Source organism: Peromyscus leucopus, chromosome 3, assembly GCF_004664715.2.
Source record: "Peromyscus leucopus breed LL Stock chromosome 3, UCI_PerLeu_2.1, whole genome shotgun sequence".
Classification (NCBI taxonomy): domain Eukaryota; kingdom Metazoa; phylum Chordata; class Mammalia; order Rodentia; family Cricetidae; genus Peromyscus; species Peromyscus leucopus.
Genome location: NC_051065.1, coordinates 88,109,447 through 88,135,526, shown reverse-complemented (window position 1 = coordinate 88,135,526; position 26,080 = coordinate 88,109,447). Strand labels below are relative to the sequence as shown.

The window sequence follows — 26,080 nt, the reverse complement described above, 5'->3', positions numbered from 1 at the left end:
TGTACATAGATTTATTTCTTCTCATCCCAAGATTAATTATCAGCTGGTTTGCAGATTCTTCCCAGACCCTGGGAGGGGACTATCGAGGGGCTGGACCCCCCATAGTCCCCGATAACACAGCTTTAATCCCAGTGGCAGAGGCAGGCAGAACTCTTTGAGTTCAAGGCCATCTGGTATTCATAAAAGTTCTCATCCAGCCAGGCCTACATAGTGAGACCCTATCTCAAAAAAATGAAAAAACAAATTATATTGACTATAAAAATAAAAAAGTGGTTGAGTACTTACTAGGTAGGAAACTAAGACTTTACCATGGCCAGTGGATAGTCCAGTGACTTGATAGGAAAGAGCATAGCCACCATTAGCCAGGATTAGCCAGGATTTCTATCCAGCAAAAGTAGCAAGGTTAACATGTCGATACTCCAGGAAGGAGGTCCCGAGACTAGCACTACAGTTCCCCGTTATCCACGAGAAGGAGAGGAGAGCAGACCCAAACACAGCACCAGACAGAGGGAGCCTGAGGAGCTGTGACTGCAAGACTCCGGTGCTGGCCACACTATTTAGTGGACTACCCATGCCCTGCTGGCCTGGGACCCAGTACCCTCATCTCTACAGGTGACCCAGGAGCCTTCCTCATATAAGCTCTCACAACGGTCTGATCCCTTGTGTCAGCTTCTGTGTTCTGGGGACAATAAGGGATGGCAGAGCAGAGTTCTGTCTCTATTCACAGGAGTCCAGTCCATCCTGTGTCACGGGTACAAATTGAATCAAGAAATCCAGTCGGGCGTTGGTGGCGCACACCTTTAATCCCAGCACTCAGGGGGCAGAGGTAGGCAGATCTCTGAGTTTGAGGACAGCCTGGTCTACATACAGAGGGAATTCCAGGACAGCCAGGGCTACATAGAGAAACCTTGTCTTAAAAAACCAGAAAAAAAAAAAGAAAAAGAAAAAGAAATCCAGATCCCTGCTATGACCGACACACGGTTCCTTCTGAAGAAAGACTGCAGAGTTACATTCTAACATAATTAAGGCCAGTGACTCAAAATGGAATTCAAAGGTCTGACTTTGGGCCTATGATGTTGGAGGGGTGAGGTATGGAGGTTCACACTGGCCCTGTCAGAATAAAACTTTGTCTTCTCCAGAATGGAAATACCTGTCAGCCCCCTTAAATATGAATAGGACATTATGCATTATTCACCATCTTTGAAAGAAAGCTGTATATCAATGCAAATAATGTCAGTAATGGCACCACTGATGAAAATAGTTGTATTGATTTCTTTTGGCATAGAGGACTAAGACAGAGTCTCATGTAGCCTAGGATGGTCTTGAATCCACTAGATAGCCAACGCTGACCTTGACCTCTGGATCCTGCCTGTACCTCCCAAGTAAAGTTTGTCTATAATGAAGAAGCCACTTAACATCAAAGGACATTAATGGACTGGAGAGACGGCTCAGTGGTTAAGAGTACACACTGCTCTTCCACAGGACCCGCCTGTGGTTCCCAGATCTCTTACAGGGCCAATCTCAACCACCTGCAACTCCAGCTCCAGGGGATCCAATGTCCTCTTCCGGCCTCCTCAGGTACCTATACTCACATGCACAACCCCCTTCCCCCCCTACACACACACACATGCAAATAGACCTACACACAATTAAAAATAAAATACACCTTTAAACTTTTCAAAAAGGACACTAGTTAACTAAGTTACACTCCGTCTAGACCATGAAATTCTATGTGGTGACTGAAGAATAGGTAGATATACTTATGTCCACATGAAAGTATTTCCAAAAGAAATTCAATCAGGAATCTGAGAACTGTTATGTCTAATACCTACATTTACAAAGAGAAAACAAAAAGCATAAGCAGCACACCCCTGTCATCCCGGCACTTGGGAACCGGAGAGAGGGGTTTTTAGTGGGGAAAAAAAGTTAGTGTTAAAAAAAAAGGAAAACGCTGAGCCGGTGAGACAGCTCGGTGGGTAGAGGCGCTTGTGGTACAAGGTCGGTGACCAGAGTTGATCCCCAGAACACACAGCGTTGGAAGGAGATAACAACTAAGTTGTTCTCCAACTTCCACATGTGTACCATGGCATGTTTATGCTATATCACATGTACCACACAGGCATCATGTGCAGCACACACATACACACATGCACACGCACACACACACATACACACATACACATACGTGTGCACACACAGGCATACACACATACACACACACACACACACACACACACACGGAATAATAAAAATTTAAGAATAAAAAATGTCTGTGTAAGTGTGTTTACTAACACACCAACATTTTTATTTTGAGGCAGAGTTTCTCTTTGTAGCTCTGGCTGTCCTGGAACCCACTATGCTCAAGATGGCTTCAGACTCAGAGATCCGCCTGCCTCTGCCTCAAGAGCACCGCAATTAAAGGTGTGTGCTACCACGCCAGGCACCAGGGAATGTTTTACAAGGACATACAAGTGTGAATAGTGGTTATGAGGACAGCACACGAGTTAGGAGGAAATATGGTACTTTGCACGCTTATGTTGTCTTGTGGTGCTGGGCCTCAAGGCCAGGCCCCCATGCAAACAGCACTAGCGCTTTATTTACTCCTGAGGCTTGGCCCTTTCATTTCATACTCCCATATACCATTTCCTTCCCTCCCTGACATGCAAATGCTTTACCAACTCCATTCACAGAGGAGCTCTGCCATGTAGTCTATACGACGTCCTAGTGCCTTACACAACACGCGCTCTTCGGAAGTTCATCAAGGAAATTTACTTGAATAACTTTTATGGAGTAATTTACTAAAAACGCTGCCCTTTGAAACATCCCAGTCCCTGGAGCACTTACCAGCAAAGGAAGATGTCTGTGAAGTCTCTGCTGTGGTGAAGAGGGCAAATATAATCCAGTACATCATCCATTTGACCTGTTGAAAGAAGGAGTTGGTAGACAAGGTCATGGCTGCCTAGTCCAAGGCAGTGGACGCTGAGGCAAGTCCAAGCCATGCCATTTGCACCCGTCACCGCCCCCCATACTTCCCTAACTCAGGTGCAGTTCTGCTACACGCCTTCCACATTGGGAGCAAACAGGCTATTGTGCAATCAGAGTGAGAGCCAAGCAAAACCTCTGCAGGGATCCTAGACTTAATCCAGGTTAGCTATGCCTTAGGACAAAGCCCCAAAGAGCTTGAACCTGCCGAATGGCTGCAAGTTCAAGAGGGGAGACTCTCAGAGAAGGGACACCAAGAAGAGAAGACCCCAAAATTGACACTATAAGCTGTCTTCAAAGTCTTGCCCAGAATCGCCGGCACTCAGGGCTCTCAGGGGGATCATGAGGTTGAGGTCAGCCTGAACCACAGAGCAGGAATCTTTCACAAAAATAACAAAGCTCTTGGCTGGACCTTGAACTACAGAGAACCAAAGTAAGACTTCAAACAGGGACTTAAATACACATATAAATGAAATTTTTTTTAAAAGATAAAGTATCGGGGAAAATTGGAAAAGACTGGGCGTCCTATGGATGCCAGGTGTCTCGCACACAGTTCCAAATTATCCTGGTCTTCAGGTATCTTATGGCTCGACATTGTTAGGCTATTTTTTATAGCTTCATAGGTTATAGAAAACTGATTTCAATGACAATATTGTTTCTATAAGGATGCAAATCAATTTTGTCTCTGGAAGACACACTGAAATTTCATTCACTCTTGCCCAATGAATCCATTTAATATTAGTTACCACATTAATTCCAACAGTTTCAGGGTCTCACTCACTATTAACAGCTCCCCAAGGACAGTGACCACTGCATAGCTAAGAGGAATTGGCAGAGTTATTAAGGACATCGGATGGGAAGGTCATCCTACCAACTGTAACCACACGCATCTTAAAAGAGAACTCTTCCTAGCTGGGTCTGCGGGAGAAGTGAGTGTGGAGGACCACTCAGAGACCCAATGCCACTGACTCCAAAGAATGAGGAAAGCGTTTGTGCTGAAGGGCAGCTGCTACGAGGAGCCACAAAGGCAGGGAAACAGACTCTCCTCCAAATACTCCAAGAGGAACAGCCCTGCCTGTGACTCCAGGATTGAAATCTAACAATGCATGTTGTTTTATGCTGGGCAGTGCATGGTAACTTGTTACAGTGACAATAAAAAGCTAATCTGAAACTTGGATGAAAACTCTAAAATAATAACAAAAGAACATAAAAATGAGAATGTAGCCACAAGGGAGCTACTCAACATTATACATATTAGTAGTCATGAAGAGGTTATTGTTACAGTCTTAAAATTTTGCATTATCCTGGGATAAAGATAGCTCAGCCATTAAGAGTACCGGCTGCTCTTCCGGAGGACAGGGGTTTAATTCCCGCAACTACATGATGGCTCACAACTTTCTGTAACTCCAGTCCCAGGGGATTTGATGCCCTACACTTATGGACACTCAGGCAATACATCCATACACATAAAATAAAGTCAAATAAACTTGCATTATCTAATAACCTATGATTTTGTACATATTTTACAAATTATAGATAATAAATATAATCTCAGACATAACCAATTTTAAAACAATAAATAGATAGTTTTAAAAGCTAGTTCAAGAGACCATTGACCCATCCCAGGGGAATGGTGTGAGGCAGGTCTCAGACAGTGGTTGCAGAGAAGGATGGGAGACCTGTTTGGAAGATAACAATAGCTCTAAGGATGAGGGGGTATGGTCACCAAATGGACAAGACAGTTAATAAAGCTGGAGAGTGGAAAGGCTGGAGTCACAGGCAAGTCCCCGGGTTTCTCCTGGACAAATGAGGTTAGGAGGTGCCCCCAGCAAAGAGTCGTCTGGAAGCGTCTTCATCAAGAAATTCCCTAGATCAAATTGACCTGTGGCAATGTCCACAGGAGATGGTCTTGATTGCTAATTGATGTTGGAGGGCCCCGCCCACTGTGGGCGGTACCATTCCCTGGGCAGGTGGTCCAGGAAAGCAGCACTCTCCATGGTTTCTGCTATACTTCCTTGGCTGTGAGTGAATTCCTTGGTTAGAGGCACTGCTGCATGACTAGCAAGCAGGCCTGCCTTTAGGATCCTGCTTGAGATCCTGCCCTGGCTTCTCTCAATGATGGACAGGGACCTAGAAATGTAAGCCAAATTCTTTCCTCCCCAAAGTTGCTTTTGGTCAAAGTGTTTTTTTTTTTTTTTTTTTAATTTGAAGATTTATTTTTATTTTTTAATATTCTCTCTCTCTCTCTCTCTCTCTCTCTCTCTCTCTCTCTCTCTCTCTCTCTCTCTGTGTGTGCGTGTGCGTGTGTGTGACAATGTGTTCAGGTGCCCTTCAGAGGATAGAAAAGGGCATCAGATCGTCTAGAACTGGACTGACAGGTGGTTGTGAGTCACTCAACCCAGGTGCTGCGAACTGAACCCAGGTCCTCTGGAAAAACAGCAAGTGCTCTTAACTACTGAACCATCTCTCCAGCCCCTATTCAGGGTATTTCATAACATCAACAGAAATAAAACTGATCAGACCACAAGAAGGAAACATGTTAAACAGCGTGAGTGTGTGTGTGATACATAGACACTGAGTATGCTCGAGTGGGTGTTTTGAGAGTATTGGGACATTGAACGTATGTTCACAGTGTATGTGTGTGTGTGTGTGTGTGTGTATGAGAGAGAGAGAGTGTGTGTGTGTGTGTATGAGAGAGAGAGAGAGAGAGAGAGAGAGAGAGAGAGAGAGAGAGAGAGAGAGAGCACACATGCACGTGAGGACAGAGGAAGGAGGCAGGTCTCCCTGGTACTGCTCAGCTCCTATCTCCCAATGCCAATTTTACCGAGAAACCTCTAATCTTAACTCCCAAGCTTTCCCCCAGGGGGAAATGTGTGCACACACCAGCCAACACAAACAGCTGTTCTGCTTGTCAGTTAGCGTTCACTCTAAATTAATGAATCGCCATTCTGGTCATACACCAGGCTCCTGTGAGTTTAGTCAGCGCACAACAATTTACCAGGGTTTGATCTGGCCCAGCTGGCTGGGCGCGTGCTCAGGCCCTGCTTTGCAGAGGAGCAGCTCTTGCACTACAGAGATCTCAGTGAGGCCTCCCCCCTGGCACAGCTGCTGAGCACCACAGGTGGGAAGGGGTCAGGAGGGGTAGGGCTGGAAGAAGCTGCGCCGCTGCTGCCGCCGCTGGGCTGTGTCAACTGAGAACCAGGAGCCTCGGGGCTTGCAACTTCTCCGCTATTTATAGTGTGCGAGCAGCGCTGTCCTCACATACCAGGGACTGGCCTCCAGAAGTTACCCACTCTGGATTCCCTGGTAAGAGTAGCTGAAGCAAGCAGTTCTGGGAAGCTGGGAGGAAGGGGGCTGAGCTCTGGTTGTAGCTGATCTGGAGGTGTTCATCTGGGAAATGCATGAAAATAATGACTTCCAGGATGGCTCTGAATTAATTCTTTCTTTACCCCCCTCTCTCTCTTTGTATGTTTTAGAATGTACTTGTGTGTGCAAGTGCCTAAGGAGGTCAGAAGATGGTGCTGAATTCCATAAGCTGGAGTGACAGGTGGTTGTTAGCGCCCTCAAATGGGATCTGAGATCTGAACCCTGGTCCTCTGTAAGAACAGCAGGATTATTAACTATTGAGCCATCTCTCTAGCCCTTGAATTTTTTTTTTAACCTACACCCCAAGATGACCAGGGGTAATGCCAGGAGCACCCAACATTAATGACTGCAGTCCTCTAGAGAATGAGTCTGCCCGACCCTGAGCTTGTCAAGCAACATCTTCTAAGGGGGAAGGGGATTGTCACCACCCCGCTGTTCAGAAGATGACCTGAGGCTCTTGGAGGTTTACGCCACTTGTCCAGCATATAATTACACTAATAAATTTCAGAGCCTAGGACTTGGTAACTCGGTCTCTTTATGACCAAACCGGCATCCTTCACCTGGGCTAGTCCCCTACAAGGGAAAGGACATTCTCATCACATCCTTCACTCAGCAAGTCTTGGTCAATGGGGCAGCTAAACAGGAGGTACCTGGGATGGCCAAGAATGATGCATGCAGCACCCAAACCACCCATCAGTAATGGTCACAATCCTCTAACCAGTGAGTCCTCCTGATCCCATTGCCATGGGCTCAGCTCTCTGCAAGGTGCTGCAGAGAGATGATCACGAACGCCTCATCCTCAAAGAGCTTACACGTCAACAAGGCTTAAACTGTAGGTGTTGGAAGACAGCCCAGGAGGAGGTCAGAAGTGGAAAGCCAGGAAAGAGCCAAGTCAGCTGGCTTCTCAGACCTGTGCACCTCTCCATGCCAGATGGTGGTCTGTGGTCTGCAGAGTCTCCCAGATGGGGAAACCCAGGCTGAGAGAGATGACGTCACCATGGCGCCTGGCCTCCAGTTCCAGATGCAATGTCCCCTCATACTTCTCTGCTTTCCTCACTTCAACACTTAGGGTCTAGACAGGGGGCAGTTTGGGAAGGGATAGGACTCCGGAGAAGTTACATGAGCAGAAGGGTGACGAGGGGTTCCCTCCTGCCACCCGTACCCATACCAAAGGACTATCTTCCTCTGGCCCAGCTTCACACTCTGCCACTCACCCCATCAGCCGCCCCAAATGAGGGGCTTTACTTACATATTCTTTAATGTCCTTGGACTTCACAGCCTTGTAGGAATAATATGCGGGATAGAGGGTGCCAAATATAAGCCTGGAGAGGAGACAGGAAAAAGAAGAGATGTGATTTTCACCGATCCTGCTTAATGAGAAATTTACATCAGTTCCAGAGGACTGTTCTCTCAGGTCAGGAAAAAGAGTCCCCTGGAGGGTTCCTGTCACTGCTAGATTGTTCTTAGGAAGCACCTTCTCCTGAGACGGCCCACCCACACACTTCCTACTGCTCTGGCTTCGGCAACATGGCAGGGTGATTTGGAGTTGTGGAGGTCAAATGGGAAGGAACAGCCAGCGGAGCAGCCACGGCGCTATCCAAGGCTGACTTCCTCTCCTGAGGGTGAGTCCCGTCATCAGTTCCTCAAGCCTATAATCAGTGGATTTGACCTCAGCATCTTGCGGCCAGAATAAGCTTTTATAAAAATCACAAATCTAATCAGGTCAACCTCTCCTCCCATCAGAATATCTCCACTCTGCCTCCGCTCACAGCTCTCCCTGCTCTTAAGACGCAAGTAAATAGTACGCCAGCTGGCTGATGGCGGTTCAGCTCTCACTAGGGTCAGGAAGCAATTAACTCTCAGACCTGCAGCTGAGATCAGTCTTCAAGGGGACGCTCTCCCTGCCCATTCTCTCTACCTTATCTTTGTCAATGCTGTTTTCTTCTGGAATCTTCCCTCCTCTCCATCTTTTTTGATTAATACCTTCTCATTCTTCAGATCCCAATTCCCACATGATTTCCTGGACACCTCTCTGACCTCCCAGACTAGGCCAGCCTCCCCCACTGAACACTCCCAGCATCATCTCCATATTATCCGGGGTTCTTCTACTACTCCTTGGTGCTTTGGTTAACAAGCTCTCACCGGTGAACTCAGGACACTATTTGAAGGAGAAGGTCTCATTTGGTCCAGGATGACTTCTGAAGATCTTGGCTCAGCTTCCTGAGCACTGTGTTCAGATGGGTGCAGTAGCACACATGTCGGGGTCAGAGGACAACTTGCAGGAGTCAGTATTATTCGCCTTCCACAATGTAAGTCCCAGGGATTGAACTCAGGTCATCAGGCTTGGCAGCAAGCACCTTTTCACACTGAGTTATTTCACCAGCTCAATATATATTTAGGTTTTTGAGACAGGGTCTCACTATGTAGCTCTGGCTGGCCTACAAGTGTCTATGTAGACCAGGCTGGCCTCAAACTCAGAGTTCTGGCTGCTTCTGCCTCCTGAGTTCTGGGATTGAAGAACACACAGCCCAATAGGTATTGTAAGATGAACAAACACAATGTCAGACCTGGAAGGGCTTCATACTTTTGCTCCAAATGACAAGGTTGTTTGCAACTGTCACCTCAGTGCAAGGAGGGGCTGACCTGGGTAGAGAAGCCACCCAGTCTCAGGTCTTACAGGAACTGGCAACATCAGACAGAGCTTGGAGGGGGGTCCTCCAAGGAACCTGCCTCGTTAGAAAACAATACCATGCAGAGGACACTCAAAGTCAATGCCCAGTAGGCATTCAGAAATCATATAGAGAAGATGTGCAATTAACCAAGCAGGGGGCAGCTTTACCAGGAGCACTGTGGCTGGGGGACATCAATGTCCATGGAAAACAGAAATAACAGAACCAGGTCAGTTTTGACACTGAGGAGAAAGGGGTAGGGGTGTGTGAGTGTGAGTGTGAGTGTGTGTGTGTTGTGTTGTGTGAGCCTTAGATATCCTAGTCTTCTCTGGCCGAGGAACCCCCACCATGCACATAGGGCCCCACTTGCTTGCCCTTGCCCAGAGTCTCATAATCCTTTAGGAAGGGGGTACAGCCGGGGTGGACCCAGACAGACTGGCCTCTTCCAAGCCTCATGTCCTATCACCACTGTTGGTTGAAATGAGAGGAATGGGAAGCCAGAGAAGCAAGAAAAAGGGACAGAAGTAGGTTGAAAGGGAGAGGAAGGGTAAGGATGGTGGTAGGAGAGAAATTAAGAAGGAGAAGGCAGTGTCGGGCATGGTGGTGATGCCGGGTGTGGAGGTGATGCTGGGCGTGGAGGTGATGCCGGGCACGGTGGTGATGTTGGACATGGTGGTAATGCTGGGTATGCCGGGCACAGTGGTGATGCCGGGCACAGTGTGATGCTGGGCATGGAGGTGATGCCAGGCATGGAAGGGAATGATTGCACTTCTAGCATGCAGGAGGCAGAGGCAAGAAGATTACTGAAAGCTGGAGGTCAGCCTGGTTTACAGAGTGTGTATCAAGCCAGCCAGAGCTACATAGCAAGACATACAACAGTGCAGGGCAGATGAGGTGACTCCAAGCCTGATGACCTGAGTTTGATCCCAGGGACCCAAGTGATGGAAAGAAATGGACTCTACTTGTCCTCTGACTTCTACACGTGTGCCATGACACCCACGTGCCCAGCCATCCCCACACTAAATAATAAACATACATGATTTTTTTTTTAAAGAAGGGGGGTCAAAGAGTGTGTGGCCTGGCCTGAGGGGCTCCAGGTTCAGGTACAGGTGACCCTATGAAGGAGGTCTCCCCAGCCACTCCGTCCCTTTCCCCCAATCCTTCTTGGGAATCAGAGGACTCTTCCTTCTTAGCTGAGGCCTGCCTGCCCACGTCATTGTGCCCACCAGCCCTGAGATCAGGCTCTTCTCCCTGTCTCTCACTGTCCCAGCTCCCTGCATTTTTAGCTCCTCATCCTCATCCAAACACTCGGTAGTCTGTTCAGGGTCCGTCTCTCCCACAGAGCCAGGGCTCTGTTTTACTGGAGCTGCATCGCCATTCCTGGCCATGGAAGGGAGTGTCCAGTAGAGACATCAAAGTCAGCATCTTGCAGGGGACACCTGTGACCTCGGACGAGGTCTAGGCAGCGAAGTGTATTCCAGACAGCATCGGGCTGAATCAGCAAGGCCTCAGGCCCAATGCCAGCCATTTGGGGGAAATAGCATGCAGCTCCTCGGCACAGATGCCATGGTTACTATCCATGTCTGTTTTATTAGCCGTGGTTTGCAGCCCTTGTTCAGAGGCGGCATATAAACGGTGGAAGATGGATCCAGGGGCCTATTGCGTGGCACCTCTGTGGACCCCAGTGAGCTGAAGCAACTTCCTAGTGGTCAGAGCTGAAAAGCTCACAGGCACCTAGCCAGGGAGGCCTGGGCTCCATCAGCCAGTGTCTTTGGACATTGGTAACCGGAGCCCCTGCCTTAGACCCGTTTGACAACAGAGGGTCCCTCCACAGACACATTTACATCTGAGTCTCTACTAACTCAAGAACACTTAGCCTTTCACCTCCCCAGGGAAGAGAGACTGGGATTAAAATGACTCGTCTCAAGAAGTGATGAATGAAGCAGGTCCAGGCTGAAGGGGTTTGGCTTTTACGTCTGTTTAAACCAGGCAAGCTATTCTGAAGAGTTGTAATGGGGGGGAGGGGCAAACCTAGGGCCTTGTGCCTGCCTGACAAGGGCTCTACCACACCACTGGGCCGCAACGTCAGCCCTTTATGTCTGCTCAAGACCAAATGTCTCTTAAAAGGACGGCTTCCAACGATCCCACCTGCCGGCATCCCAGCCTCACAGCTGCCCCTCTCTGAGCTAGGATTAGAGTCCCGGCGCTTTCCCCATGGCCAGCGACCTTCGCCTTCCTGGCAGCTCTTTCTGATGCCCGAATCTTTGTGTAAGATCTCCTCTCAACCCCACGAGTGTTTGGTTTTCCTTGACAGAACCCCGATAATCCTTTAAGATGCAGCTCGACAAAGCCATTTCAGTGAAAGCCGGTCACTCATCCCCTAGCAGCTTTTCCACACTCCAGTTTGGTCTGGGTTTTGAGACAGCCTCTCGTGTTGCCAGGACGGACCTCACGTTCACTCTGTAGCTGAGGATGACTCTGACTGTCTGGTCTTCCTGCTTCTACCCCCCAAATGCTGGGAGCACCGGCTGGCATCCCAGGCTCTGTTTCTGTGGCGCTGGGATAAACTCAGGGCTTCCTGAACCTATTTGAGCTCTCTACGCACTGAGCTACATTCTCCACCCAGACACTGCTTTTTAAAAATCTCTCTTTTACATAGGGTCTTGTGTAGCCAGGCAGGCCTTGAACTTGCTGTGTAGTAGCCAGAGGGAGTCTTGAACTCCTGATCCTCCTGCCTCCACTTCTCAAGTGCTGGGATTACAGATGTGGAGCACCATGATCAGCTTGGTTCTACGGACTTTTCTGTAAGTATAGGCCACATCTTAGAACCCACCCCCTTGTCTCCACTTCTTCCCAACTTTATAGACTTCTTTTTTTTTTCAATAACCCATGCAATTTTTGCCGCCCATATATTCCTGGGTGTGGGGTCATCCACTGGCGCTCTGTCTACCTACCAGGGACCACAGTCTTAAAGAAAACTCACTCTCCCTCCCCTAAGAGCATCCACTGTCAAGAGCTCCTCAGCCAGGGTGGGGCTCACGGGTCCCTCCCCACTCCAGGCTGGGATGTTTACTGGCTTGATCTTGCGCCAGCCGTGTGCAGGAAACCACAGCTGCTGGGAGTGAAGCTGTCTTGGCATGTCCAGAAGACACTGTTTTGCTTCAATCCTCCGCAATCTCTGGCTCTTAAATCCCCCTTCCACTTCCTCTGTGGCCCCTGAGTCTGTGACGTAGATGTCCCATTTATCAGCTCTTGATTTTATTCGTTAAAGATTTACTTATTATTTTATTTGTATGAGTCTGCATGTATGCATGTGCGCTACCCATGAAATCAGTCATTCAAGTGAATTTATGGCAGATTAAAATTCCATTGAATATACGTACCACATTTTCTTCATCTGCTCCTTGGTTGATGGGATGTTAGGCTGCTTCTATTACCAGTTATGGTGATTAGTTCAGCGATAAACAAGGACGTGATGGTGTCACGTGATAGAACTTAGAGTATGTGCCCAGGAGTGGTACAGCTGGGTCATATGGTAGTTCTATTTTTAGTTTTTAGAAACTGCTGTACTAATGGCTACACAATGAATACTCACTGTACAGATTGAGGCATCTCCTGAGCCTGGATCTTAGGGGTGGTGTGTGTGTGTGTGTGTGTGTGTGTGTGTGTGTGTGTGTGTGTTATAAAACTAGATAGACGGGGACTATGAGAGGAAAAATGATCTTAAGGGAGGATTGGATAGGGAAGACAGAAGACAACAGAATGCATGTGACATGAAAGGGGAGCAGGGGCCAATGGGGGGCGACAGGAAGGAGGTAGGGGTTGGGGGAGAGTAGGAGATCAACAGAATAAACACTGTGTGAGGGCGCTATGGGGGAATCCATTGGTTTGTATAGCAACCTAAAAGCCAAAGCCAAACACAAAAACTTTGGGTGGAATTCGCACCCATTAGTGGGCTGTGTGTGCATATCTCCTAAGATGGAGAAAGCTGGCTTTATGCCAGCCTCCCCACTGAGACAGTCAGGACATGGTGATGTCAGACAGCCCAGGTGTGACAAAGCAAAAATTGACACAAACTGTGACGCATCTCCAAGGCACACTGTCACTGAGTCCTGAGTCACAGACCAAGATGCTCCCGTGAAGGCTTGGCCTTTCCCACACCTCCACAGGGAACATCCTTCCCATGGGCACCCAGAAGCTGCTTCTGGGTGGAGCCGCTCACTCGGAGCACAGTGCTTCAGAGTCCCACGACACAGAAATCCACCTGGGCCGTGGTTGCCATGGTCCCAACCCTTGGGCTTCTCCTTACCCATCATGACCTTCTAATAGGCTGGGGGAAGAAAACAGGAAAACAGCAGGCCTGGTTCCCTGTGCATTTGGCTCTCCAGAGATTTATGTGTTGCGTGTTTACTACACATGAGAAGCTATGCAAACTTATCAACAAACATAATCTCTAACCTCCGCTGAAGTCAGGTATTTTTGTTTTTCTCATAAGACAGGTGAAAAAATAAAACTAAGATTTAGTGAATTCAAATAATTTAGTTTTACAATTAGCCAGGATGCCAAACTCCAGCCCAGGCCAGTGTGGCTCCGCTGCCTATCTCCTCACCACCGTGATATACTGCCCTCGCGACTCCACACTGTAGAGCTCGGCATCTGCCAGTGGTCCCCGAGTGAAGGAAGGGGTGGGAGAAAGAGAGGGAGAATGGGAGGCTGGAGAGGCCGCTCAATGGTTAAGAGCGCTGGCTGCTCTTAGACAGGACATGGGTTTGGTTTCCAGCACCCGGACCAGGTGTTGGGCAATGGCCTGTAACTCTAGTTAGAGGAGATCTGGTATCCTCTTCTGACTTCCTCTGGCACCTCTGCTTATGTGGTGCATACACACTCAGGTGCGCGTGCATGCACACACACACACACACACACACACACACACACACACACCTTTTATTTAAAAAAAAAAAAAAAAAAGCCAGCCAGGGAGAGTGCTGCCCATTATCTCTTACCAACTATCTTGTCTAGCACAAGCCTTCTTTGGCCCTGTGTTAAATATTAATTTCCTGGCACTCTACAGCAGTGTGACTACAGGGTCTAAGCACATGTCACCCTAGTGAGCTGCTTTCTCAGCCTGAGCTGATCTTGGCAGAACAGAAAGAGGGCATGTCCTCGCTCATCTCGGCATGGGCTTCTGCCAGTCCCCGCTGCAGTCTTCCTTCTCCCAGCATTCCAAGCGCCTGCTCCTCTCTGCAGGTCCTCACGGACTGAAGGACACACCCTTCCCCTAGCCTCTCCCTGCCATGCACTGGATTTGGCTATCTGCCCCCTGATCTGGGTGACAGCCTCTAAGACACTAAGATGACTGAGGTTCCTTTCCCCATCTAAGAAGGAAAACCCGAGCCTCAGAGTGACCAGGGAGCTGCTGAGACCTTTGCCAACCCTGTAAGAGTGGAGCCCAGGCCTTTTACCTCCAAGTGCAGCCTTTCTGAGGACAGAGGGGGAGTCATTTCTCAGAGCTATGTGTATTGTGTCTAAAGGAAAACTCACACACACACACACACACACACACACACACACACACACACACACACACATTTAAATTGGATTATGGAAAGGCTCTCAAACCAATTTAGGAAAACACAAGACTGAGAACTCTGATGCAAGCAGGAAACCAACACTCTGTAAATTCTTAATTCACGCTGTTAAACTCTATAATCCAACCCACTCAACTCCTGCTCCAATTTCTGAATCTCTTTTTCATTTTTGTTTTGAAATCTAATTTGTCAAGAGTTTTATTCTTAAGATGCTTGTTTGTGGATAGAAAGAGGCTGAGCTTGGATGTCAGACCTGAATTTAAATCTGACTCCATCAGAACTAGTTAGGAGATTGGAGGCATGTCTCTTTACTATTTTGCATCCATTTCCTTGACTACAATGGGCAAGAACACCTACTCACAACAGCCACTATGAAGCAAAATGAGGAGGTTGTGGGTAAAGATTTAATAGCTCAAACAAATAGCATATGACTCACAATTACTAGTTTCTTTATCTACTATTTCTTTTCAGAAATGGCGATTCCAAATGCCAATGCTTTTAACCACAAACCCTTTCCATTCAACAATTAAACGGGGACGTGGTGCAGTGGGTAAAAAGCACTCGCCCTCGAAGCCTGACAACTTGGGCTCCATCCCTGGAATCCACACAAAAGCTGGGTATGGTGGTGTGCATGCATAACCCCAGCACTCCTGCTGGTGGATGGGCTAGAAGCACTGGGCCAGGCAGCCTACAGTACACAGCACAGGAAGGGGAGAACTGACTTAGAAAGATTATCCTCTGACACGCCACATAAGCACCATGGCATGCACGTACCACACACACACACACACACACACACACACACACACACACACACACCTGCCTAAGTACACATACAATATTTAAAAAAAAAAAGAGAGAGAAGAGAAAAATTAAGCAATTACTGTGTGTCCTGGGTCCCCTGGTAATTATCCAGCAATCAGATAATTATATAAATAACTGATTAACAAAAAGCAGCCTGGTGAGTTCTGCCATCTCTGTTTTTGCTCACTCAGCTTTTTAGACAGTCTCAGGCTGTAGCCCAGGCTGCCCTGGAACTCACTATGCAGCCCAGGTTGGTTGTGAACTCACAGCAGTCCTCCTGCCTTGGCCACTTCAATGCTGGGATTACTGCACCCTTCTGGGTCTATTCTGAAGAAAAGAACACATTCTTTTTGAGTGACAGCCCTATGGCTGTCTATATCCAAGCTCGTTTCCCTTTCCAGATCTGAGAACCAGAGATGGCCCCTGGTTGGGAGGAGGGGGGTCCCTGGCTAAAGGGATCATAGTCCTTTATTCCAGAAGTTCTTTATTGCCCCCCACCAGGTATATGTTTGGGGAGAAAGAAAAACTGATGGGATCCTTGTCTACACCCTTGAAGAAGAGGAGAGGAAAAGTTCAGGGAGCTCTCAAAACTGGACTTGTGAGGTTCAAGTCAGCAGGTATCTGTGGGGCTTTCTGGGCATTTATCTGCTCAGCCAGGGGCTCGGGGTAGCCATGGCTCCCACCCAGCAGGTGCTCGGGTCTAACCATCTTTGAGGTCTGCACCATATGACAAGTCAGTGTAAGGAAGAAATCAAAGGACAGCCATGGAACAGGACAAACCTTAGATGCCCACAACAGGTGAGACCCACAGCAGTCAGGTAAAGAGGCTACTAACAGGAGGCAACGAAGATTTCAGTAGTGGGGTGGTGGTGGCGGCGGGGGGGGGGCGGGGGGCGGCGGGGGGGGCGGCGGGGCGCACGCCTTTAATCTCAGCACTCAGGAGGCAGAGCCAGGCAGATTTCTGTGAGTTCGAGGCCAGCCTGGTCTACAGAGTGAGATCCAGGACAGGAATCAAAACTACATGGAGAAACCCTGACTTGAAAAAAAAATTTTTTTTTCATAAGGTTAAGCTCATTCATTCATTCATTCATTCGTTCATTCATTCGTTCATCCAACAGACGTCTAGCCAGTCCCCACTCTGTATCATGTTCAATACAAGGTCACAGAGCCGCTAAGTTTGAGGTGGCTTCAAACGACCTGCCTGACTTCAAACTGCTCTTTCCAACCCCATTTGATCCTCCAAAAAGAGCAGAGTCACGGGCTGGGGCGCAGTAGGGTAACCTTCACGTCTAATCCTAGAGCAATGGGCCCAAGTGCCTTCTTCATCCCTAGGCTCTGAGCTCTGTGAGGGCCCAGCCTTCCACATCTCAGCACCATCAGTGCTGGGCACGGAGGGGCAACATACAACATGGATGAAATACTAACACACCAGGCAGCATGGACGAAGCAGACTCGGAAGACCACACGACACAGGCCAGTTTATAATGTCCTTTTATACTGGAAAAGGCAAAGCCACAGAGATGGGAAACGTGCTGGGCCAGGGACTGGGGACAGACTAGGTTAGAGTTGTCTTTTGGGAGTCATGTGCCTGCTCTTTCTTTATAGTGCATGGCACCTAAGTGACTGCATGCATTTGTCAAAGCTCCTGGAACTGTACAGTGAAATTAAAGGAGAAGATTCACTCCACGACGTATGAATTACACCCCCTTTTCAAAAGGTAAAAGGATGAGGTTACACAGGAGGTGGCTGAAAGCTCAGCTCCAGGTGCCCCAGCAGCATGGGGTCCAGCAGAGGGGGTCCCCCAGTGTGTTCACCAAAACCTTCCTGACCTGGGCATGGGAATGGGGCTCAGTGGTGGAGAACCTGCTAACCGTGGACGGGGCTCCAGGCTCAATATTAAGCTCTGCCAATCAAACAGCAAGTGTGAATGCTTTTTCTAAACACTGTGTCTAGGGCTGGGGAGATGACTCAGTGGTTAAGAGCATTTGCTGCTCTTTCGGAGGACCTGAGTTTGGTTCTCAGCATCTGTGTCACATGGCTCACAACTGTCTGTCTCTAGCTCTAGGGGATCCAGTGCCTTCTTCTGGCCTCTTTGGGCACCACACAAATGTGGCATTCACACAAACACACAGTCAAGCACATGTATATTGAAAAGAAAAAAAAAACAAAACAAAACTTGGGCTCTGGAAAAATCTAGCTCATCCCTGAATGTAAATAGATTAAGAAAGAAAGAAGAGAATGTTCCCAAGAAGTTGGACTCAAGTGGAATCCTGAAGAGAGGCAGTGAACAAGAGGTGACTAGAGTGGAACCAGCGTGGATGACAGCAGAGGTTCTCCCTGTGAACCATTAGCACGTGGCCACCAGGAATTGGCGTGCTTATTGTAAACATTCACTCCCCGGCAGCATACATACACGCCAAGCCATTCTAGGCAGCTGTCAAGGGAGGTGAACATTCTAAAGGCAAAGAAGCGATGTAAGAAGCGTCTGGCATTCTTCTGGCTCCCAGCATGGCAGAGACCCCTCCGCCTCATGTAGGGAAGGAAGTCGTTGCCTTGTGAACCTGGAGCTACATGTGTTATGCTGACTTTCGGTTTCCCTTGCAGCAGAGTTTCGTACCATCAATCAGCCACACCTGCCCAGGTATGAATCCAGGCCCTGCCATCTCCTCCCTCATATACGGAGACTGAATCCCTTACGCATACGAGCCCAGGACACCATGTGAAAATATGACCAACGGAGGCTAGTCTGATGGGTTCCAATGCTGAATTCCTCTTCTGTTAGCATCTGCCAACGGGACATGTGGGGTGTATCTGTAAGCCCAGCACTCAGGCAGCTGAGGCAGGAGGACTATGAAATAGAGGTTAAGATCATCACCATCATCACCATCCAAGTTAACAGAGCTGCATGCAGCTGAGCCCCAAAAGTGGTTCTCACAGGGCTATCTACACACCTGAGTTCACAGGAACACAATTCACAGCAGCCAAGACATGGAAGCGATGCAAATGCCCATCAATGGAAAAGCAAAGACGCAAACCTCAGAACATGTATAGAAGGAATTCAGGTACTCAGCCTTAAGGGGGAAGGAAATTCAGACACAAGCTACAGCCAAGAGGAAGGACATTACACTAAGTGAAATAAGCAATCAGGAACGGCAGATCCCAGTGAGTCCGTTTACAAGGTTTATCAGATAAGTTAAATTCCCAGAACGCAAACAACAAACAATACAAACAATGGGAGTCACATGTCCCACTAGTAAAATGTCACTTACGGTGGGCGCTAGCTCGGGGGCAATGCGAACATTTTTATTTTTTTCTTTTTGAAGTAGTTCTGGTTTCTTAGAAGGGAAAATGGCTGTTTATCATGTTCCGTTTGGAAGTTACCCAGTGTGGTGGTTTGACTAGGAATGGCCCCCATGGACTCAGGTATTTAGATGTTCGGCCATAGGGAGTGGCACTATTTGGAGGTGTGGCCTTGTTAGAGTAGGTGTGGACTTGCTGGAGGAAGTGTGTCACTGTGGAGGAGGGCTTTGAGGTCTCATATATGCTCAAGCCACACCCAGGGGAACAGACTCCTTCCATTGCCTGTGGATCAAGATGTAGGACTCTCAGCTACCTCTCCAGCACCATGTCTGTCTACATGCTCCCATGTTCCGCCATGACGACAATGGACTGACCTCTGAACTGTAAGCCACCCTGATGAAATGTTTTCCTTTATAAGAGTTGCTGTGATCATCGTGTCTCTTTACATCAATAAACACCCTAACTAAGACACTCAGCACACACGTTCCTGTTGGTACTAAGGGTGTGGCTTAGTGGTACAGTGTATACTTGGCATACTCAAGGCCCTGGGTTCAATGTCTAGTACAAAAAAGAAAAGAAAGAGAAAAAGAGATAGTAGGAGTCATGTTTCAACTAGAAAAAATTTTTTTTTGAGACAGGATCTCTTATATTCCAGGATGGTTGGACTCCAACTCACTGGTAGCCAAGAATGACCTTGAATTTCTGATCCTCTTGTCTCTACCTCCCAGGTGCTGGGGTATTTACTATTAAAACTGGTTCATGTTGTTCTGGGGATTGAACCCAGGGATTCTTATTGACATTTTATACATTTATTTGATTTTTTTTAAAACTTTACATGCATAATCACACACACATATGTTGTGGTGTGTGTGTGTGTGTGTGTGTGTGTGCGTGCGTGCGTGCGCGTGCGCGCGATCACATGCAATGTCAGGTAGGGGTGTGCATATCACTGTACACATGAAGGTCAGAGGGCAACTTTGGGAGTCAGTTCTCTCCTTCCACTGTGGGTCCCTCAGATCAAACCCAGACCATACAGGCTTACAGGGAAAGTACTTCAACCCACTGAGGCATGCTGTGGGATGGTCTGTATGTCAAATCTGTTGTTCTGATTGGTCAATAAATAAAACACTGATTGGCCAGTGGCCAGGCAGGAAGTAGGTGGGACAAGGAGAGAGTAGAATTCTGGGAAGCGGAAGGCAGAGGCAGGGAGACACTGCCAGCCGCTGCCGCCATGACCAGCAGCATGTAAAGTCGCCGGTAAGCCACCAGTCATGTGGCAAGGTATAGATTTATGGAAATGGATTAATTTAAGCTATAAGAACAGTTAGCAAGAAGCCTGCCACGGCCATACAGTTTGTAAGCAATATAAGTCTCTGTGTTTACTTGGTTGGGTCTGAGCGGCTGTGGGACTGGCAGGTGACAAAGATTTGTCCTGACTGTGGGCAAGGCCGGAAAACTCAAGCTACAGAGGCATCTTGCTGGCTATTTCTCTCTGTCTCTTGCTTGCTCACACACACACACACACACACACACACACACACACACACACACACGAAACAGTTGGAGTTTATTAAGAGACAAAAGGTGCTTGGGAAGAAAGTAAACCACCATAACATAGGTGTGGGCTTCTCAAAGGAGACCCATCTACATGTTTCTTTTTTGTATGAAACGCAGTCAACAAAAGCTCTGCTCCTGCCACCTACCCTGAAATGGAAGAAGAATTAGGGGAAAGAAAATTATGTTCAGGCCTGAAACTAAGTCTCACCTGCTCTTGGGAGGACAAAGAGTCTGTAAAAGAGGGATGCTTGGCTCACGTCCAGAATGTCACTCTCATTAGACCACAAAACCCATGAAAAGAAAGCCTGTTGGAAACCTGCCAGGTTCCTTCAGTGAACAGAACTGAAAATCTGAGGTGACCTCCCAGCATGTCTCAATTACGAGCAAGTGCAGAAGAGTCAGTGAGCAAACATCGAGAGGGCCAGGGGTAAGGATGCTCCTGAGTGCTCCCTCCAGGCTGGGGAGTCTTGGGCAGCAGGCTGCAGTGGGGTGAGAACATGCCACAGGCATCTCCTGCGGGTGATGCAGGCAAGAGGTCTGCTGGAGCAAGAGGACCTCCACCATGCAGGCTGCATAAGGCATCCAGCCCCGTGTGAGAAGTGAAGTCCCTGTCTAGGTAACAGAGACATTATGCTTTGAAGGGCAATTAGATTTTTAGGATTTATTTTTATCATTCTTGTGCCTGTGCTCATGGATGATAGAAGAGGGGTCAGATCCCCTGGAGCTGGAGGTGGTTGTGAACCACAAGACATGGAAGCTGGGAACTCAACTCCAGTCTTCTGGAACAGCAGCAAGCGCTCTCAGAAACAACCAGCAGCTTGCTTTGCTTAGAAAATAAAGCCATTCCTTCAAGTATCACAGGTGAGACTTACTCTTCAACAACTGTGCCACTTGCTTTGAAAAGAATGGATGCCATTGAGCACTACAATGGAGAGAAAAATTCCAAGGCAGGAAATCAACAAGAGTTAGCTCTGGAGCAGGAGTAGAGAGCACTAGCTAAGAGCACTTTTTACTCTTGCAGAGGACCTGGGTTCGATTCCTAGCAACCACAGAGTGGTTTACAACCTCTGTAACTCCAGTTCCAGGGGATCCAATGCCCTCTTCTGATCTCTGTGGGCATCACGCCCATGTGTGGTGCACAGACATACATGCAGGCAAAACATTCACACATAAAATAAAATGAATGAATGTAATCTAAAAGTTGGCTTTGGAAATCTACGGAGTTTTATTCATTCCAGAATGCAACATGGTGCATTCTTTCCACGTGTGAGCCCCTGGGTGGCCATGATTATGGGTGGGCACAAGGGACAGTGTTTAATTATTGTGATGGTTATTTTTGTCAACGTGACCCAATCTACAATCACTGCGGAAGTCTCAAACGATGCCGGTGAGCAGGTCTGGGGCATACAGATTGACTCGATCATGTTAAGTGATGTGGGAAAACCAGTCTAAAGCGGTGGCACCATTTGCTGGACTTGGGGTCGTGGACTGTGCAAGAGCAGAGAAGGTGAGTTGAGCACCAGAGGCGTGCGTGCGTGCGTGCGTGCGTGCGTGCATGCATTTATGTTCATCTCTGCTCTTGTCGGTGGATGTGATTAGTTGCTTCAAGTTCCTGCCTTGACTTCCCCCAAAATGATGGCATGGGCTGTAATGTGGAATTGCAGCCAAATAAACCCTTTTTCTCCTCAAGTTGCTTTTTATCACAGTGACAGAGGAGAAACCAGGACATCACACAAGGAACCAACAACAAGAGGGGGCCTTCGAATTTTGGGGGAAACACAGGCTGAAGGGGTGTGTTGCCTTCATTTCTCCGGTGGAACTCCAGAACCACAGGCTGCACTGTCAAAGGACGGATGACCCAGAGACTCTGCAACCCAGGGACCTTAGTGCTGAGCTGGGCTGGAGACTAGATACGGGTTCTGGTGCCCAGGAGGAGTCTCTTTTATTGTAACTCCCCTGCAAAATAGGCTGGACCCACTGCACAGGTGGGATAATATACCAGAAAACAGCTTGAATAGCACGGACTGCTCAAGCCCTCGTACCTGAAGTGTCTAGGACTTCTATATGGCTAGGAGACCAAGGACAGCCACTGTCAGCAAGATGGACTCTCCCTGGGGGACAGGACAGGGAAGAACACACATTTCCAGTTTGGATTTGGGGCAGTCATGGGGAGGGGACCATTGTCTCCTGTGCTCTGGTTCCTTGATTCTGGGTATGTGCCCTCAAGAAAGGGTCTGTGGGGGTCTCAGGAGACACTGGAAGTCCAGTCTGGCTTCCTCTCCAAATAAAGAGAGAAAACACCCAGCAGGGCCACACAAGACCCTTTTGTTGTGTGAGTGTGACCCAAGAAGGCCCTGCTACAATTTGGATAGAACTTCAGCCCCACAGAAAGCCCCCACTTCCTAGTTTAGCCTGGGGTACCATGATGATACTCAAGAGTGTAACTGAAGATGCCCCAGTCTCTAGCATCTCCACAGAGAGCATAGATTAACAGCTCTGTGGTGACGGCAGCGTGGGAAAGGGCAGGTCATCTGGGGTGCTGGCTTTTGGGGATGGTGATGTCAGGAACAGTGTCTGGAGATCAGAGCACAGGGAGAGGTCTCAGGAAAGGAAGGGGACCGGCATAGGAGAGAGGCAGCTGGTTGAGGACTCGGGTTCTAGGCTCAGCCCTGATCCTAGTGGCTGGTGAGCTTGGGCCATTATTTTACTCCCTGGAGCTCAGTCTCATTCTTTTATCCTGGAGATACTCACCCAGGGCTTCCCACAGGGTCTGCACACCACAATGTTCCAAAATCCTTAAGTTTTTGAGCACCCATATACATGCCTAAGTGGAAAATTCTACCCTGACCTCATCTAACAAGCTGCAGTCAAAACACAGGAGCATTAAATGAATTGTATAAAATTACCTCCAGCCTATATGATTAAGGAACTTACGAAACAAAAATGAATTTATTTATTTAAAAAATCATGTACTTATTAATTATTATTACTAATGTATGTGCATATGTATATGTGAATGGTGTCTGTGTGAGAATGTGACTGTGCATGTGGAGGTCAGAGCATGACTTCTCGTAGTTGGCCATCTCCTTCCCCCATGGATTCCGGGGATCAAACAACTCAGGTCCTCAGGCCTGGACAGCAGGCTTTTTTTTACCTGCTAGGCCATCTCACCCACCCCCAAATGAATTCCTTCCTTTCTTTTTTCTTCTCCTATTTTCTGGTCCCCAAACCTTGCAGATCCAGATACTTAGTCTGTAGTCCAGTGAGTGTCCACGGTGCTGCTGCTGGTGCCGGTGAGCCCGTGGTGAACAGAGGACAGCACCATGTTGGGGCCTGGTGTGTCCTCCCCCATCTCATGCACTCATACCTTCACCTTCGTGTGACTCGGGCTAGGCCTTTGTCCTCTGGGGTTCTGTCTCCCCTGAAGGACATCACTGCGCATGACTGAGTCACAACTACTTTGCATCCTGAGTTAGTGGGATGGATGGCGGCAGGCACCCACACAAGGATGAGGCCAAGCAAAGCTTCCATAGGGCACCAGAGGAATCATGGGTAGTCAACCTTTGCTAGGACACATTCCTGGAAATCACAGTAGGAAGTAGAATGGCTTTAGAAGAGGTTGGCGGGGTGGGGGGTGGGGTGGGGGTGGGTGGGGGTGTTTGTTTTTCCCCTGCACCTCTTTGTCCCAGCAGATGGAAGTCCAGGTCAGGACGGCTGTGTACTGACACAGCTTTCCTCTGGATGGCGGAGAACAAAGAGGTGGTGACAGAGGAGGAAGACAGGAAAATAAGGCGTGTTCTATCTCTGCGACTAGACAGGGAGCAGGGCAGGACAGTGAGAACGGACACCTTTCTTTTTGCTGCTGTTGATTTTGAGACGGTGTCTCTCTGTTATGTAGTCCTGGCTGTCCTGGAACTTGCTATGTAGACTAGGCTGGTCCCAACTCACAGAGATAGATCCACATGCCTCTGCCTCCCGAATTCTGGGCTTAAAGGCGTGCACTACCATGCCTGGCTGTTTGTTTTTTGAGACAAGGTCTTAAGTAGACCAGGCTGTCTTCAAATGTATTATGTAGCCCCTGGAGTTGGAGTTACGGGTGGTTGTGAGCCACTCAAGGTGGGTGCTGGGCACCAAACTTGGGCCCTCTACAAAAGCAGTAAGCGCTCTTAACTGCTCAGCTGTCTCTTCAGCTTCCTAAAAAATTTAAAATCTTATATAAATCATCCACAATACTGCCCTAGGTGGGTTTAACTTGCTTAGAGTTAACATAATACAACTAATATTTATGTAGGAAAAAGAATGTAGCGAAAAAGGATAAAATGAAATCATACAGCCATCACCTGGCAAAAACAGTGAGAATATTGATACGCTGGCTTTGTCTCTCAATACGGCATGTCAATAACACTAGTGCATGTGTCCCTCCAATATGACATGCTCAGAGATCCTAAGTATATGCTGCAAAGGCCACAGTCCAGGGGGGCCACATTAGCTATGGTCACAGGCACCCTGAAGGTCACCTAGTCCAGCCGACCAGCAGCTCGGGTCCCTCTAGGATACCATTCCATTCCTAACTTTTCAAACACCTGTGTATACAGGAACCTGCATCATCCGAGGCAGGCTGGCCCTGAGGGGCCACACTAAGGAGCTGTTTGGCTCTTGGGTTTTTGGTGGTCCTGGGGATTGAACCCAGAACCTCACATCCTGTCACTGAGCTGCATCCCCACTCACTTTCAGTTTTTGTATCCCTGAGATGCCCAGGATGGCCTTAGCCAAGGATCTGTGCTACATCTGTTACCCGGAAGCCTCCTCTCCTGGGTCCAGCCCAAATTCTACCTCTTGATCCAACTCATCTACTGTCTCTGTTATCCCAGAGGAGATCTGAGATCAAGGCCAGAACCCGTGTGACCTCTCTGCCTGTGTGAAGCTCCACACCCTGAAGCGCTGCTCACAGGGCAGCTCCACAGACCAGAGCGCCAGCGGACACCACCTCAGCTGGCCAGAAGGAACACAGTCCATCCTCCTCCGGGTGCAGATAATGAAGCGGGCTTCCTTCCAGCTCCTGCCGGACACGGAGCAAGGCAGCCCCTTGAATGCTGGGCGGTCGATGGGCTTTAGAGACCTCTGCCTCATTTCTACCAGGTATTGGTTTTATGACTTCAAGTTATTAAACTTCTCTTTCAATTTCTTCATCCACAAAAAATAAAAAACCACAGCAATCCCCCCTTCACAGATCAAATGAAACAAGATACTTAAAGGGCTCAGCATGATGGTGCTCTCCACCCAGGAGTTTCCGATCTTACCCTGCTCAGTTAAAATCTCTATTTCATTCTTCACCTTTATTTATTTATTTTGGATTTGGGTTGTTGTTGTTTTGAGACAAGGCCACAGTCTATAGACCAAGCTGTTCAGACTGGCCTCACACTAGAGGTGATCTTCTTACCTCAGCCTCGGCCTCAGCTTAATTCATTTTCAAGCTGATCTAAGAGATAATGTGGTGTTCATGTTAAGACATAGTTTGAGGGTTGGAGAAATGTGGGTAAAATGCTTGTTAAGCAAGCATGGGGACCTGAGTTCGGATCCCCGGCACTCCTGTAAATGCTGGGTCAGTATGGCAACCCCGGCAACAGGGAGGCAGAGACCAGGAATTCCCAGGGCAAGCTGAGTAGCTAGACTAGCCAGATTGGTGAGCTCTGGAGTCATGTGAGAGACCCTGCCTCAGTACATACGGTGGAGCAGAGCATGATTGAGGACATCCAGAGTCAACCTCTGGCCTCTGTGCTCGAGCATGCACATAAATACAAATACGCGCGCACA

The 26,080-nt window shown here is 48.3% G+C and overlaps 1 protein-coding gene across 1 annotated transcript in view; it reads right to left on the bottom strand.

Annotated features, from left to right (window-relative positions):
* Window positions 1-26,080, bottom strand: part of Reep1 (receptor accessory protein 1) — a 90,295-nt gene that overhangs the window by 37,024 nt on the left and 27,191 nt on the right. Inside the window, 3 exon segments of the mRNA XM_037204311.1 lie at window positions 2,845-2,869; window positions 2,872-2,920; window positions 7,598-7,670. Coding sequence (XP_037060206.1) covers window positions 2,845-2,869; window positions 2,872-2,920; window positions 7,598-7,670 — 147 coding nt within the window.